At 43.5% G+C, this 17,828-nt stretch overlaps 1 protein-coding gene across 3 annotated transcripts in view; it reads right to left on the reverse strand.

Annotated features, from left to right (window-relative positions):
• Positions 1-1,001: 1,001 nt before the first annotated feature.
• The window catches only part of stxbp5a (syntaxin binding protein 5a (tomosyn)), an 88,752-nt gene continuing 71,925 nt past the window's right edge, over positions 1,002-17,828 (reverse strand). Inside the window, exons 15-28 of one of the 3 annotated variants that reach the window (XM_047338164.1) lie at positions 17,491-17,531; positions 16,974-17,194; positions 15,336-15,517; positions 14,792-14,917; positions 14,358-14,509; positions 12,409-12,471; positions 10,491-10,544; positions 8,318-8,368; positions 6,980-7,261; positions 5,979-6,348; positions 5,236-5,401; positions 5,022-5,133; positions 4,685-4,905; positions 1,002-3,878 (exon numbers count right to left, since the gene is read on the reverse strand). In XM_047338164.1, the coding sequence (XP_047194120.1) occupies positions 3,837-3,878; positions 4,685-4,905; positions 5,022-5,133; positions 5,236-5,401; positions 5,979-6,348; positions 6,980-7,261; positions 8,318-8,368; positions 10,491-10,544; positions 12,409-12,471; positions 14,358-14,509; positions 14,792-14,917; positions 15,336-15,517; positions 16,974-17,194; positions 17,491-17,531 (2,083 nt within the window). In that variant the 3' untranslated portion in view covers positions 1,002-3,836. The remainder of the gene's footprint in view (positions 3,879-4,684; positions 4,906-5,021; positions 5,134-5,235; positions 5,402-5,978; positions 6,349-6,979; positions 7,262-8,317; positions 8,369-10,490; positions 10,545-12,408; positions 12,472-14,357; positions 14,510-14,791; positions 14,918-15,335; positions 15,518-16,973; positions 17,195-17,490; positions 17,532-17,828) is intronic. The other 2 variants (XM_047338166.1, XM_047338165.1) reach the window with 2 other exon arrangements.

Consider the following 17,828-nt stretch of genomic DNA (forward strand, 5'->3'; position numbering starts at 1 on the left):
ATTCCACGTACAAGTCACTGGGCGTGAGTCACACATGATGTCAGGAAGCATTAAGTGACAACGTACGTTTACACTCCGTAAATCCGTCTTTCCACAGGAAGTCATCGGCCAAGCTGGAAGCCTTCAGCAGTAAATGATCCACAGCGTTAAGTCCCTGCAAACACAGCACGGGATGGATTCACTGACCTGAATTGGCAGCTTGACTGAGATTAGCACAATTGTATCTCTGATTCAAGAGGTCTATTGCTCGAGGTAGAGGTCTATTGTACGACAGTTAAGTGGAAAAACACAGGAGAAAAGACCTTAGTGTAAGATGACTGTTTCCCATGGCTGACACAACATTTACCTCCATGTTGTCTGTAATTCAAGTAGAAAAACCGAGGAAAATCAGCCACGAGCGGAATAAAACTCGCATTTCAGAAAAAAAGGTGACCCTCGAGAGCGCCACCTGTGTCACGAACTCGAAGAAACCAGAGAAGACATTTGAAAGCCTCTTAGTGTGATCAATACAGGATTGTGTTGCTCTGGGAAAAGAGGCGATGCAGTCGAGACAAAGCACCGACCGTATAAGCTCCAAAAACAAGCTTATACAATGACCGATATTATACTTTAAATGGAAAAATAGAACAGATGGCGGCCAAAGTCAAATATCATCTTGTTAGATCACCTTAATATTTCTCATCAGGCCTTTAGCATTACATCACTTTTTCTACCTCGCTTCATGTTTTGCTTGCTCAGTCTAAACGCCAAGGAAGCAAATGTGCGTCTGCTGCCATCTAATGTACAGATGCGATATTGCAACTCTCCCATTCTCAGCATTATCTAAATGAACACTATTTGTACATACACCAGTACACTTGTCAACACTCTCTTGTTGTCATCCCTAATATTACAAAGCAGAGACATGGTTTTATTTCATGTGAAAGCAGTCAAATATTCATGTTTGCACGTGAACTTCAAATATAAGATTCGTTTTTTTAAAAGATGCTTTACGCCAAAAATACATTTTCCACTTTTATTTTTCCATTGCACAGTAATCTCTATCTACAGAATTTCTAAATTTTTGTGGCAGCAGATAAAGTCATAAACATCCATGTGAAAGTTGCATAAAACTGTACAAGAAAAATTGGCTACAATGAGAAAAATACTGCAACTCACTGATAACTGTTGAATCCGGGGGACAGAAGACGGCATATGGCAGATTGACAGGACTCCCTCTTGTTTGTGTGAGTGTGTGGATTGTATTGGGCGGAGAATACTGCATACTGTCGGGTATGGACGAGACACTCAACAAAAACATAAAATGAATAAAAATAAATATAACATTGGAAAAGTAAAAAAAAAAACAAGAAACACGTAACAGTAAGGTGGGAAGGAAGAGACGCTGAATGGGTGTTCAGGGTTGACCTCTATTTGTCCTGAATCATTTTTTTGGGCCTCTTCTTCACCATTGGGGGGGGGGGACAGATCTATACCTACCAACATCCACACTACGACGCTTACGAAACACAGAAGGCCATATCTGTAGCTATGAGAGAGATGGAGCCAGCAGTGGAGGAAGAGACATGTCAGAGGTCAAAGGCCGAAAAGGGAGAAGCATGTGGATGAAGCCCGAACATACGGAAAAGTTCAATTAAACCAGAATTCAGAGGTCGTCGTCTAGGTCATCTAATGCGGACTTTACTCGTTTTGTTTTTGTCATCACTGGTGGCTTTAGTGTAACAGACACTCAACTGCATGGACACAGACTGGTGAGGACATCAACATCAATTATTAAACAAAAATATCTCTTAAATAATATCACTTAACTTAAATGGAAACACAGCCTAACACAGACAGACAGGCATATAAACACACACACACACACACACATAGGTGAATACCGTAAGTCATGTGTCTGAGCTGCAGTGGAATGGATCAGGTTTCTGTTTGAAGGGGAAAGAGCCTCGTCGACCAACAGTTAGGCCACTTTTTAAAACATTAAACATTTGTCCAAGTGTTACATCTCATGACAAACTGTGACACAATGTTACTATAAAATGGCTGAGTTCCATTGCAACTTGCTCCCGTTTCTCGAAACCCCTGAAAAAGGTGATGAAGATGATAGCAACTCCCAGAAGAGGGTCTGCACTCCGCGGGGACGAAGCCATGCGGAATAACACGCGACCCGTGGAGCGGAGAAGCCAAATGATAGTGCAATGGAAAAGCTAAAGCAACTCTTTGGCGTCAGAAAAAATATGGCCTCTCTCCTCTTTTTTTTTTTTTTAACGTAGCAACCTTGACATGTACTTTCCGGTTGGTCTTAGATTGTCAAACTATTTACTTATATACAAATAAAGGTTAAAAGCCTGGTAGACAGAGAGATACACCACATCTGAGCGTTACCGCAAACATGGACATAGAAACGAGATATTGATGAAGGTGGAAGTTTCTGACACCGAACCACTGTTCTCTTGCACCTCGATAAATAAATATATAACAAAGGAGATCGCACACGCACAACTTTCTCACATAGACAACTGAAATATCACAGATCATACATCCACGTCTCTGCTGTCCTGCATATATACGAATACACATAAATATCCAGAATTTGTAAACCAACAAATCTGGCTGGACTTTCAGCGTATTTAATACTGATCCCATCAGCATTTGCACGGTCCCACTCGCAGACGAAGCCAAACTGCGGACGTTCACGACATTAGAGGGTGAGCGAGGATTATTTTCCATAACATCAGATAATCTAAATCCTCAGGTAAACTATTAAAGTGAGTCGCTTATACGCTTTTCCCAGTGAGAACTAAATGATACATATGCCTTTTATATCCTTGCCCTCCTTTGAGATTCCAGCCCTTTTCATTAGGAGAAAATAAATCTGAGTTGTTTGACAAAAGCCACAAAAAAAAACACGTCTTTTTTTCAACAAATCAAACATCATCCACTTTCACAACGATAGAAAAATAAGAGATTTTCCGATAATACAGACGGAGCGAGGAAAAAAAACAAACAACGGATAACAAATAGAGGAATGGCGAGAAAATAGAAATGAACACACACACGCACACACACTGTCGGTAACGATATGAACGTTTGTAAGATACAGAGGAGAGTCTAGAGGTTGAGTGAGATGACGAGATATCCAGTGTACATCAGAGTAAGTTGCTTTTTATCCCTGCGACTCTCTGCATAGAGGAGGCGTCGCTGTCGCAGCACTTCCTGTGGATCTCGGACGCCGCCTCCTTCGGGCCTCCCACCCCGCTCCTGTCTCCTCAGTGAGTTATCCCAATTCTTTTGTACTTGTCACTTGGAAGTGGATACAGCATTGCACATTTATTAGATTTATGTATATATAATGTTGTATTTAGATTCTTTTTCCTTCTTTTTACATTTTAAGAATTTTTTGTAGTCTTTGTTTCTTCACTAGGTGCCTTGTCTTTTCTCGGCTGTGTTCGTCGGTTTGAATCCCGCCCACCAGAGGCTCCGGGGGTGGAGAAAACGGTTAAAGGATGCTTTTGGCAAATGAGAATGAAGGATCTCCAGGTGCGCTCGCCAACCGGGTAAAGAGACGAGAACATAAAATAAAAAAAGACACCATTTATCTGATCCCTCTGAGGTCGTCCTTCTCCTCCGTCAACCCCTCAGTTCCACCTTCAGACTGAGGTAGGAACAGTGTTCAACATTGTGCTAGGGAAGAAAATCCCAAGTGTCTCGGTGAAGAAGGCTCGGAGGGACCGGTGAATGGACGGGTGGGGGAGGGCGGGGTCACGGTGAGTCCGAATGAGCCGATGAATGGTGAAAGCCTTGTCCGCGGAGCTCTGCTCCTCCCCTGGTGCTGATCAGAACTGGTACCATTTCTTGTCTTTGCACTTCAGCATCATCTGAAAACATAGGAAATGTCGGAGAGAGAATATGCATGAGGAAAACTTAAAAAACTGTGTTTCACAATCCATGACTCTTATGATTAATTCAGGGATTAAACAGCATCAACAACTAACTTTACACATCATATAATTATGATATTCTTGCTTAAATTTTGGTAAAAATTCAAATTATGAATTTAGTTCAGATTCAGATCATATTTCCTCATCTACATCTCAAGTCCTTAATCCAAAGTACTGTGAGCTTTCCACAGATACATATTGCCCTCTAGTGGGTAAATAGTAGAACTGAGTAATATATCTGCAGAACATTCATTGCTAATATTATTCATTTCTATGATTAAAATAACACACACGCAGTGATTCAGTTTCCCTCTTGTGGGCTCAACAAGTCTTAAGCTCTTAATAAAAGAAACAAACGATTTTGCACAACTATTGTAACGTCTGATGCTCAAATCAGAGCTGAAACCAGTGAACCAAATTACACACAACCACAACCACGAGCAGCTGGGGCGGCTGTGGCTTAAGGGGTAGAGTGGTTGTCCTGTCCGGCAGTTTGATCTTACCCATCTGCATGCCGAAGTGTCCTTGGGCAAGATACTGAATCCCGAATTGGCCCTCATAGAAAAAGTGCTGCCCATAAAAGCACTGTATGAATGTGTGTGTGTGGATGGGTGAATGGCAATCACCTGTACTGTAAAGTGGTCATCAAGACTAGAAAAGCACTAAATATAATTACAGACCATTTTCCATTTAGCTGTGACACGTGGGCTTCACCCTGCAAACTCGAAAGCATTTTCTCTTACGTCATGGGCGTGTTTGGAGAAGGAGTCTGCACTGGCCATCATGGCGGCCGTCCTCTCATCCAGCTCGCCCAGCTTTTGGCCTCTTTCGTCCAGCGCTATTCGGGCGCGTGCCAGGTCCCCGACCACACCGGAGGCCGCCCCCTTCATGCCCTCGAGGCCACCGGGGCCTGGGATGTGCTGGGCCAGGCCTCGAGACGCCTTTCCAGATGATATCTCGCCGACTGAGAGGAGGAGGAAAGGAGGGAGGAAACAGAACAGGATGAGACGTGTGGATGAAACTTTACACCAACAAGGGACTGAAGTGCTGAATATGTGGGCGTGTGTAGGTTAGACGTACAGAGCTCCTCTCTGTCCAGTGACTGCGCTCCTCCCCCAAAGAGGCCTTTGAAGAACCCTCTGTTGGGAGCCTCTGGTGTTTCTACTGGTGTGAAAAGTTCACCCAGCATCTCCTGAAACATCAACACGTTATTATGAAATGTTTTCCATGCAGTACAATCTGCAGCTTTTGTGTTTCATACAAATCCACATACATCTACAAGGTGTTTACTGACCTGCAGGTTTTCACAGGTGTCCTGACTGTAGGTGATCCTCTGAACCTCGGTGGGGGAGCAGAGGTACATGGCCTGGCCGAGGTTTGTGAAACAAAACGTCCTGGCTATCCGCATGTCCGTCAAAGGCAGGTAGTTTACATCCATGAGCGGTCTCAAGCCCGGCAAACTGGACACGGGACACAGGAATAAAGATGATGAACGAATGAACACTTTCTTTTTTTGTCAATAAAACATTTCCAATCCTGTTTTTAGAATGAATCTGTCCAGAAACACAATGTTCATGCACACACACACACACACACACACAGCTGGACACCCTTGCTCTATCAGACACCCACAGAGAAGGCTGCTCTGTCTCTTTCCTCTGGGGAAGTGAAGATTAATGAGGATTAATGACAGACTAATACGTCCAGAGCAGAGGTAACTGACATCATGAAGACTGGGATCAAACCGCCGACCTTCTGGTTGGAGGATGACCGCTCTACCCCCTCAGCCAAAGCCACCCCTCTTTACAATAATGACCAACACCGGCAAAAACACCTTCCAACATATTTTCTTTTTAAAAACACAAACTCTGATACCACTTACTGGACAAACTATACAACATACAAAGTCACACTAGAGTTCACATCTGCTTCAATCTAATACTATGACCATGATTTATTCACACTGACTTTGATTGATACATTCATTAATAACCCACTATTTCTGCCTGATCTTTGATGCAGACTGACGTCTCTCACCTGAGGGTCATGATGTGGCCGTTGGCGCAGAAACAAGCCAGACACACGCCCAGGCTCATCTGCACCACGTCCGCCCGTAAGATGAACGACGTCTCCGTGATGCTGTGTTTGTGGATGCAGGTCTGCGAGGGGAGGGAGATGACTTTGGCCTGTTTCTCCGAACACACCACGGCGTACTGGCTCTCGTTGAGGTCCTGCGAGGTGGAAGGGGACACGGAGACGGGCCGGCGCTTGCGGACCTTCTCTCGCTCTTCACCGTCTGCTGTGACGTTAGGTTCAAACCAAGGCTCGAATGGGGGGGGCAGCACGGACCCTGTGGAGTCCAGGACAGCCATCCGCATGATGCTGCCCTTCAGTCGTACCAACATGCCTGGTGAACAGAAGGAAAAGAGGGAAACTGAAATTTGAACTCAAACCCAGTGGATTAGACTTTTTTCCACAGGGCTGCTGATATGTGAAAACCCTTTAGCAATAATATCAGATGGACAGTTATTATATGGTTTGTAAAACATGATGGTTTCTTTCAGTATAAAAGTATATCCTCCCTTTTTTTTAAATCATCAAGTGTTTTGATAAATGGATCTTTGTTTTGTTTGAGTTCAAGGCCGAAACAATCCTCTGTTTACCTCAGAATGTAGAGTGGGGGCCAGGTAATTGCTCAGTTTAATGCAATTTTACTAAACGCCAATTGGTGGCAGCAAAGGACCAAGAAATGTAGCAATACCTCAGTGGACAAATACAAAATGTGGATGAAAATAAAATACATCCAACTAGTTTTTTAGGCCAAGAACAGATATAAACACTAGATAAACACATGTTCTTCTATTGAGAAACACAGAATGAAAGCTAAACATAACTATGTCTTGTTTAGAATAGAATGTGATACTTCTAACTACAGGTTTTTTACATTTTATTCATTAGTCCATCTGTTCATTTATCAGAGCTACAAGACACTTATCTATTTTCCATCTCCTCCTCCCTCCCACGATCCCATTACCCACCAGTAGGTGAAATGATAACCGGCTGCAGCTGCCGTTGCTCCCCAGCAGGTGGCAATGTGAGAGCCAGAGCCAGCACGGTTCCCAGGGTCGTGCCCACATTCAGGCAGGGTGTCAGGGCGTTGTCCCCCTTCCGGGCAAAGGTCTCGCAGAAGTGGAAGGAGCTGATGGCCTCCCGGGCTTCCTTGTCGATGCTGGTGACGCTGGAGGAGCGAGAGCGGCTGAAGGAATTGTCCCGGTGGTCTAATGGGTTGGCACCCCGCGGCGGGCATACAGACAGGAGGACAGTAAGGAAGAAAACAAGAGAAGTAAAGCACCCGCAATGCAACTGCAAGACAGGCAAGACACATGTGGACATTGTGCTGCTGATACAAAATAAAACCCATAAATATTCACGGGTAAGATTTTAGAGCTCGCAGTGAGTTCAAATAATTTAGTTTGGGTTAAAATTGTACACAAACCAAAGACATACCAGCTGTGTAACATCTGTATATATTACAGACTGATCTACCGACAATGTCGATCCAGGAAAATTAGGGAGAGAGCGTTGTTATTTAACAGTTGGTAAAGACATGGCGTGTATAAATCTCTAGGAAAGACAGATCTAATAATTTTACCTGTCAAAAAAGAGGCATCACCTGAAACCAAATGAACTGCCATTTGCCATATAACAGTGGCCCTATAGTCTGTTGCACAAGAGAAACAAATCCAGTGCAAACATGCATTTGCACCTTTTAAAATGTTCCCCCTCAATCAGTAGTTCTATGAGATAACTGGCTTTCAGGTGCTTTGGTTAGAGGTGTAAAACACTGGGACTCAGGTTGATGTCTTGGCACGTTGACCCCTGACGGATCACATGTTCCATGCATTGTATTGCAGAAAAAAAGTCGCACACCCCTGAAGAAGAAAGAGTCTCTTTCCTTTTTAAAAAGTTACCAAATTTTGGTAAAATTGTAAAGGAACCAATCGGACAGAGAAAGGAAGGACATGAAGGACACAGAAGAGAAAAGAGAAAGCTGCAAAAGTTACAGAAAGCTTTACGGTGAGATGGAGTGTGCAAAGTTTATCTTAGCACCACTGACCTCGAATAAAGACCCCCCACCGAGGTCAAAAAGGTGGGAGTCCTGCAGACAATTTCACATCCAATTTATGCCGAAGCTCGAGAGATCAGATGAGTGCTACGTTCGTCTCATGCAAACTTAGAAGAACATCTGCATAGCTTGCCAGTGTTGAGGCTAAAAACCTTTTAAACTGGACTCATATAAATGTGATGGGAGTCCAGTTGGAGTGAGAGAGATATACTGTATACAAATTGCTTGGAGGCACGAAGTTAGGGCTTACCCAAGTCTGGCTTTAGCTCAGTAGGCAAGCTTAATTTCCGTGACATCTTTGCTGGAAAAAAGAGAACATCCCTCTTTACAAACACACGTCTAAGCTAACACACGATGCCATGCAAAGCTAGATAACTAGCACTGGGATAGGACTGTGCATAAAGCTGGAATACATAAAAAAAACGACAAAAAAGGCTGCGGAACAAAGTGCCCGGGGATCGTTTCATCGGGCTAAAATGCTTAACACAGGAGAGGACACTGCGTGACGACGACCCCGTGTTTCACAGAGGCATGCTGCGACAGACACAACAAAGGAGGTGACCTCTGGTTGCACAATGCCCTGGAAGAGAGGACTGGTAAAAGAGGTATATCGAAAAAACTGCACGGCCATTCAGGACCCTCATGCCACAGGAGCATGCACCAAGAACAGGGAGGTAAACAGGAAACAGAAAATACTGAACAGCAGATGGAAGAAGACGGTGGAAAAGATGGTCAAAAGTTACTATGGAAATCTACTAGTTCACATAAGTGGATTGTGTAAACTTGGAATACGGTTTATAACTTAGTAGTTCACCAAAAATTGGAAAGTTGTTTACTGTATAAACTCCGACCATGATCACCTCATTCCACGTCTCCATCCCCATATGAATCCATATTTTACATACGAGACAAAAATAAATTGTCTTTTCATTCTGAGGGTATCGATGAGGATATTACTTATTATTTCTCTGTCTGTAGGTGAAAAAAAGTAGATGAATCTTCAAATAAAAACCTAAGTAAATAAAAATAGGAATACCCTATGAAGCAGGCTTGAATACATTTTCAGATTTCCTTCAATGCCTGATGCTCATCCAGTTTTTCTTTTTACTTAAAGATTGTTGTTATCCAGCTCCAAAACATTACCCGTTTTCATTTTAGAATTTAAAAGCTCTGGACAGTTACTTGTTTTAGAGCTAGGTGGCGCTATGCTGAGAATGTGTGGTCACTAAACGTCATGAAACCATAAACTTGCCTGAGCCTGCAGGGCTAAGGTACTTTTATATGAGTATATAAGTATACTGTAAATGTGAATTATCTGGTTACAGCAGGCGTTATACTATTTAAATTAGTCAACGCTTGGGCAAGTCAAAGGATATATATATTGAACTCTTGAACTTGAACTTATTCAGGTTCATAATTTTAATATGGGTTATTAGTTGAAAAGGTTTACATGCTTTAATGTTCAGAAAACCTTCCTCAAACTGTCCATTGCTGCAGCTCCTCTTTTCAGCCTCTGTCTGAAACTCTTGGTTTTAGCTCCTGGCTCTCTAAGGCCCCACCCCCTACTGATGAAGCCTCGTCTACTCCGTTGTGATTGGTCAATTTATTAAAGCACGTACAGGAAATGTCAGCCTTTGCTTTCGCTTTATCTGGTTTCGTTTGGGGGTTTGCCGGACTAGCTGCTTGCCGCGCGTTATTCATACGCAAAAAAACTATAGAACATACTCAAGGAGAAAAGACTGAAAAAGCATAACATGTCTCCTTTAATAAGAATCCTCAGCTTCTGGTTAAGTCGTAATTTCCAGTCTCTATTGCAACAGACGTTTTGTATCCCCTCGTTCGAACTGAAAGAAAATGCTCTGAATTAAACATTGGATTTAACAGTAGTTTTGTCAACAACACACTGGAGGTTCACAAAGACACACAGTTGGACAGATGAGTTGCTCTCCGCACTGAGGTGTCATCATACTGCACTGTACTATGAACAATCATATTGGGACAGATACCAAACGCAAGCACATTTACAGTTTGACACTCGTGCTACATACATGTAGCATGCATAGTGTGTGCATAAGAAAACTAAGGTGTATTGTATAGACAGCTGTAGTCCCACGCTGCTTCCTCGTTAGCTTCTGCTCCAGGAGCTTTTAGTTCTTAAAGTATGTTTTACTGTCCGTACGTATACATCAGCGCTAACAGTACTACGACTTGTTACGACTAAAAACAGTCAGAACCAGAAGATAGTGGAAGAGAAGCCAACAGAAGCGAGTGTATTTCTCCCCGCTGTGGTGACTACAACACGGACGACAGAGACAGTTTCTCTACGACAAAGACAGAAGAAGAAACAAACCGAAGGGGACAAAATCTGGAGCGCGTGTGTCCTGCCTGCACAGCCTCTCAGGAAAATCTTTGGCCAATCTTACCTCCTCTACCACCTCCATTGTAGAATTGCTGTAGATTGCTGTTTGACGTCAACACTTAAGGGGCGTAAGGAGGAAAGTAAAGTACAGTGAATGTGCAGTTAGAAACACCCTTGGGCTTGTTACTACTCACAAGCTATCACTGCAAGATGAGTCAATTTATTTGGTCCTCAGCAGCAAAACCACCCTTTGGATTATTTAATTATAAATACATTTGGTTGGGTAAATCAAACCAGGTGGAGCTTTAAACCCTTTTAATGTTATTACCATTGACATTTCTAATGGGTTTGTCCTACACACTGTATAGAAAGATGACCGACATGACTGCTTCCCAAAAGTAAAGCCGAATCCAGCGACCCCTAGTGGTTGGCTGTGGTATAGGTCATAAACCCTGCCTCCTCTATGTTAGTAGATGGGACATGGACCTAACTGCAAAGTCAAAGTACTTTTAGTAAAAGAAGTTAGTTCTTTTCACTCCGGTTCTCATTTTCCTGGTAAGTTTAGTGTGCAGAAAAAACAATAAAATTAAAAGGGGGTCAAATGGGGATAACTTACTTCGTTTAGAATCGACACTTGTAAGAGATTAAGTTGTTTAAAATGTACATAATACTATTTAAAGAATTGTTGTTTTGTTTAGTTCATCACATCGAGGTAAAAAATGCAAAAATAAACCTAGTTTAAATTATTTTCTGCCATCAGCAAAACGCAGAGACTAAGTGACTTTTAAAGGCAGACAGTCTTTTTTTTTTTTGCAGGAAGGCACCTTATCTCTCTCTCTGTCCGATGAATAATGCAGAGCAGACAGATGTATGAGACCAGAGTCTGGTGAAGCAGACAGAGGGGGCTGGGACGGTCGTCATACCTGGGAATATGTGGAAGGACTTCAGACTTTGAGATTTGTTCTCTGTCTGACCTTTCTCAGCGTGCTAATGCCAAGTTACACCTAATGAGATGGATGTGGGCTTTTCTCCCCAAGCACGTTCAGCTGAAAAACTAATGATGTAGATTAAGAAGGAGGCGAGTTAAAGGGCAACAGAGCGTCTTGTTGCTGCGGAACACAATGAGCTACTACTTCATCAACAAAGACATAAATAATCCCACTTAGAAGTGGAGGTTACATAAAACAATGAAAATATTATTTTTCCCGAAAGTAAAATTTGATTTGTTTGATTTCATCTGAAATGAAAACAGTGTGATGTAATATTGGTTTAGGAAGAATCTGTGCACCCACACAAATGTTTATGTTAAACTGAAAGATGATCTCTGCACGATAGATTTTGATTCACATCATCTTTCAGAGTGATAAAGGTTTAGTGTTTTCACTCTAATGGAATAATGCAGAAAACAAGTTTCATTAGTTTCAATATTCACTTCAGTAATACTCAGATTAATGTAAAATAATGTGTTTTTCTACCGAAATGCAGAGTTTTGTTTTGCAGTTTCATTGAATTTATGATCCTGAGCTGCCACGCTGAATTAGCATCACAGATCGGATACGTTCACAAGCTATAACCCAGTTTTCCAGGATACCGACGGAGATTAAAACTAATTTATTCCCGTCAATTGAACTCTGAAAAGTGGTAAAAGAATGTGAGTACAAATGGGGAAAATACTCTTAAAATACCTACATTTATAGTATTGAACTCAAACAGTGCATTTATACAGACTGAGGTAGAAGGAAATTGACAACTTTATGGATCAACAAGAAAAACGCTGAGCTACGATGTCAATAAAACTGAGGCTCTTTTGAAACGTGAATCTTCTTCCCCCACAAATGCTTCTCTTGCTTTGAAATATATTCTATTAGAGGTTTTAATGTTGCTTGATTCTCTGTTTGAGTTTTGTGTCTAAAAAGAACAAAATCAATTTTTTTGTATTTTCCCCCACGTTTCTCTCGATCAGTCACTGAGAGACATGTTACCTGAAGTAGGCGACTTGCAGCGGTCCTCTGATGTGGCTGAGCCCTCGTTGATGTCACATAGACCTGCAGCGGAGAGCACACAGTTCAACCCGTTCAATGCAACTTAAAACACCACTGCATTCAACACTTAGATGGATAGACTCAGTAACGTGCATACTTCTGCCAAGGCCCAACAATGAAAGACTTTCAAATATCAGTTCCCTAAATATCATCAACGAAAATGTGGCAATACACCCTATCCCGTAATATTAGAAGATTCGCTCCCATATTTATTGTGTTCTTCCTTTTGGGTCATGCCCCGCCCCTCCACAAATTTCATGATAATCAGTGGAGCAGTGTTTGCGTAATCCTGCAAAATAACAGACAAACAAATGTAAACATAACATTTAATGCAAAAAAAAAGATTTTCACTGCAACTTAAATGTTTCTTCACAGATTTCCCCCCCCTTTCCCGGGTGCACGTTTGCGTACGAGCGCGCACGCTTGTGTGACATTGTCCTGCGAGGCAGAAAGCCGAGCACGCAGCAGACCCTGCTGGCGGAGAAACACAGCTGGATGCCCGATTACTGCTTAACTCGCCAGACTCTGACAGGTGCCAGCCCACTGGTCTCCAGTCGCTCACACCAGATGAGTGTGTGTGTTTACACGTGCACGTGCTTGTGCGTATGCACGTCTCGATGCGTGCTGAGTTTCTAAACATATCTGTGCACAAACATCAAAAAGAAATCAGTCAGCGTCCACACATTATTAATTCATGCATCTACTTTTGCTGAAGTGTGGGCCGAGCATCACCATGACACTGCGGTATCGTCTACTTGGCTGCACTCCCATCCTCTAACCCATGGTGGCAGTGTGTCCATACTCGAAGCCTCCGATTATCTATCAGTGGTGCGACTGTATGGAGCTGCAGTGGGGATGTGTGCACAAGGGATGGGCTGTGAGAGTGTGTGTGTGTGTGTGTGTGTGTGTGTGTGTGTGTGTGTGTGTGTGTGTGTGTGTGTGTGTGTGTGTGTGTGTGATGACAGAGAAAGTCAACCGAAGCCCAAAGTAAGAGTTAGTGTGCGTGTTGTCGTGTGAAACCTCGTCAAGTTCTGATGCCGTCATTTCGCTGCTCTATGACTTCATTCGTTCTCATGCTCGGCTCAGGGAGGTTGGACCTGTGAGGTAACTAGAGTCTCAGTAATCATCGTTATTCAGCTCCAGGGGCAAAAAAGACAAATAAGCTATAATGTTCAATGAAAGACTAATTATCATTTTGACCCAGAACATCAGTGAAAACAAACCGTGAATACCTGAATACTAAATCTGACTTTGCTTCTCAGATCATTCCAGAGGGTAACCTTGTAAAAAACTGCACTTTTTCAGGTTTATCAAAATTAGATAAAAAAAAAAAAAAAACAGGAAAAGAGAAGACATGAGTTTCACTGTGCTTTGTAAAGTTGACAATTTTTTACCTGATGGCTTGTTTTGCCTTTAAGACGAGAGGAGGGTTTGTAAACTTAGTCAGACGCTGAGACACAGTTTTTGTACAGAACATTAGACTCATGCACGGTTACTTCTTGTTCCTACTGAAAGAACAGACAAGCAGGGCCACGTGAAATGAATGGCTTTAGTAGCTGGACATCGACAAAAAGTGGAAAGTCTATAGAAATTACAAATATAAGAAATGGCTGATCCTACGCTTCTGAGCGAGTGAACTTCTGCAAACTAAATGACATCACTATGAATTCAGGAGCCATTTCGTGTATGTGCACAAAAGATGACGGGTATAAAGCGATAAATAATCTTTTGCTCATGCCAGAGGGACTTGGAAATCTTGGGTGCAGCCACTTAGCTTTTGAGTGAACAACTTGTGGTTTTACTGGAACAGAAACAAAGTAAAAAAACTAATGGGTAATGGGTGTGTTAAGAAAAAAAATGTTTTTCCCCTTATCTTTTCTTCTCCCTACCTCCAGACGGCTGCCTTGTCTTTCTTGGCGACCGGGGCTGCCTCTGGTAGGGGTCATTGGCGCCGTAAAGCTCGACCGTCCCCAGGTTGAGCACGACCGTCTTCTGGATGTAGTCCACAACTGCCAGACCGTTACTGTTGCCAAACACCACTCTGGGGAGGAGGAGGAGGAGGAGGAGGAGGAGGAGGAGGAGTGACAGAGACGAGGAGGAAGCAAGAGTGGGGGGGCAGGGAGAGAGACACAAGGATGAAAATGCAAAAAGATATAAAAAGGTAGGGATCGGTAAAAAAACGACTGAAATAACCACATTTCTATTTTAAAAATGTATGCACATCCACTTTGCATGTTTTCTCCTTATAAGACTTCATATATTATTCTTATAGGTTTCCATTAGATTCCAGTTATGACTAAAGCGTTGCAGTGTGTGTACTTACAGGCCGTAGGAGGAATTGAGCGCCAGGCTTGTGATCTGCTGGGGAGGCTCTCCACTCACCCACACTAACTGGACCACCAAATCCACCTGGTAGCCTGCGGACTGCTTCAGAGGGGTACTGCGCACTCTGGAGGAAAAGAAGACAGTCAGGGATCGAGACAGCGAGAGAGAAACGAAAAAGGAGAAAATAAAAAGGAAAGGGAGAGAGGGAGAGAGGAGAGAGAGAGAGAGAGAGAGAGAGAGAGAGAGAGAGAGAGAGAGAGAGAGAGAGAGAGAACAAGTGATGCAGCTGCAGTTCTGAAGCGATTGTGTGTTGAGGGCCTGGCATGAGTGGTGGCAAGGGGATGATGGGAAGGCTGAGGCTGAGAATGCTTCAGGCGCTGACTAAGTCCGTGCAAGTGTGCTTGAGGCAAAAGGCAAGACTCTTGTGTGTCTGTGTGTGTGTGTGTGTGTGTGTGTGTGTGTGAGTATGGGTTTGCAATCGCTCCTGGTTCTTATGACGGCTAATGTAAGTGCCTCTATGTGTGTGTGTGTGAGTTTCGTACTTGAGGCAGGGCATGTTGCCTCCGTCAGAGTTGTTGCTGCTGGTGGAGGGGTGTGAAGGCGGCCCGCTCGTCTGAGGGGAGGCGCCGGGTGTTGGGAGAGCCGACGTCTGCTCCCCCCCTCCGCCCCCACCATCTGGAGACTCTATGTCGTTGAGCTCGTACTGCATTCGCACCTCAAGTAGCTGTACAGTCACACACACACACACACACACACACACACACACACACACACACACACACACACACACACACACACACACACACACACACACACACACACACACACACACACACACACACACAGGGAGAGAGAGATTGACAGAAGAGATGATATTAGAAAATGTATACAAGAAAACTCTGGAACATATAAGAACTATAGAAGTCATGTCACTTTGAAGTGTGTGTGTGTGTGTGTGTGTGTGTGTGTGTGTGTGTGTGTGTGTGTGTGTGTGTGTGTAGGCAGATTGAGAGTCAAAGAGGTCCTCCACTTCTGAAATACTCCATTCCTTCTAAGTCCTACTCAAGGCTACTTCTCTGCAACCTCCACCTTCGCACTGACACACATCACCTACCTACACACACACACACACACACACACAGTAACACACAATGCTCCTTGTGCATTCCGTCAGTCTCATTAGCCCCACTGACATGTGGGAGTGAAGAGCAATCAGTGCCCTTCTTCAGATCATGACTGCCGCCTGCCTGCCGTCCACCTTCTGCGAGGTTACCCAGCAGCGTCTGACCTTGTGCGAGGGGGGGGCGTTCTCCAAATTACAGCTCGCTACCACCGCTCACCTCCTCCTGATCCACATTCAAACACTCAGAAAACTATAACTGTTCTTAAAATCTTTGACACGTCCATGAGAGCCGGCCAGTCACCCCACAAAACACTGCTCGACTTCAAAAAGGGACATGGCTGCGCACATCTCCTCCAACAACTAATGCCAAGGTGCCCTTAAGCAAGGCACTGAAGCCAACAGATTCAGGACAACCTCTGGCTCTAGGCTTCGTTCGTTTGGATGAGCAGAAGATTTAAATATTTAGGAAAGACATAAAGAGCTAAAGAGTTAAATAAAATATTCAAATTCATCAACACATCACAGTACTGCCCACGGACATCGCTTTGATTGACAAGTGATCACAGTGAAGTCCAGAGCAAACAGCAATGAGGGATTATATCATTATTTATTAATAAATAAAGTATCTTGCTGGTTTAACACTCCAGCGCTCTAAAGAACAACAGCAGAAACCACTCACACACGCACACGCACACGCACACGCGTAACAATACAGTATATCTCTTTATGTCATTAAACACCATCACACCCCCACAAGCGCTTACGTCACCTTCAGAGCAGATTATAACGACAGCCAGGCTTTGCTTATTCACTGTCTGTTGGCATGGCAACCATACTGCCTTTGACTCGGCAGATGTGCGAGTGCACGTCTGCGCTTGTGCCCGTGTGTCTCGCAACATCTTAAGACAGTGCTGGGGGGCAAATAACAACAAACAGCGGGGGGGACTTGTGTCTTGATGGAGAGCCACAGAGTCGCTGTCCGTCTCATATCTGTGTTCCGTGCCTCAGAGTCTCAAAATGAAATAGGTGTGTTTTATCCCGCTGCTCCGTCACCCACCTGCACCACCTCGGTAGTTACTTCCAGCTTGCTGAAGCGGTAGATGATAACGTTGGCCGACACCCCGGCCACGCACAGCATCCGGCTCTCGGGGCACCAGGCCATAATCTGAATGGCGAAGGGGTCTTCGTCCGACATGTCCGCGCTGCCCTTGTCTTCCTTGGACCGGTTCCTGTCAAACACCTTGGCTGTTTTCAGCTTGTAGAGCACCTGGAGCATTACTGAGGATAAAATAGAGAAAGTGTCAGTTTCCATCCGCAGCCATCAGACATACATGTGAAACCTGTCTCCTAACGATACGAAAAAAGCTGTATCGTGCTTTTGAACTTGCTGCAACCATTACACAGTGTTCAAATGTATTATTATCATTTTTATTCCCATTTCGATTTCCTCTCCTTCATCCACCCATTCTCGCTCAATTTTCATTTGAGAGCTCAAACACGTCTTTTGTTGTCTGAACATTCCAGACAATAATGATCGTTTAACAAAGCCTGAATAAGCCGTCGAGAGAACTCACTTGCAGAGGCATCCCAGAACTTCACAGTTCCATCAGCGTGCCTGGGAATTGAAGAGGGGGAAGAAAGAAGAAGAAGAGGAGAGAGAGAGAAAGAACACGCCATGAATTAAAATTTGCCACCTGCTGTCTTTCTATTTCAGACATAAAAGTTCGAGAATCCACAAATATGAGGCATGAAATCATCTCTGGAGCATCGATTAAAGACGCTGCTCAGTTACAAAAACACTTTGCTGTTCTGAGGCACTTGGAACTAAATCTGGATAGTAAACCAAAACAAACTAAATATTTATACCGCAAAATATTTTATTCAGTCCCAAATTAATCAGTCAACCACAGAG

This window comes from Hippoglossus stenolepis, chromosome 20 (genome assembly GCF_022539355.2).
Source record: "Hippoglossus stenolepis isolate QCI-W04-F060 chromosome 20, HSTE1.2, whole genome shotgun sequence".
NCBI lineage: Eukaryota > Metazoa > Chordata > Actinopteri > Pleuronectiformes > Pleuronectidae > Hippoglossus > Hippoglossus stenolepis.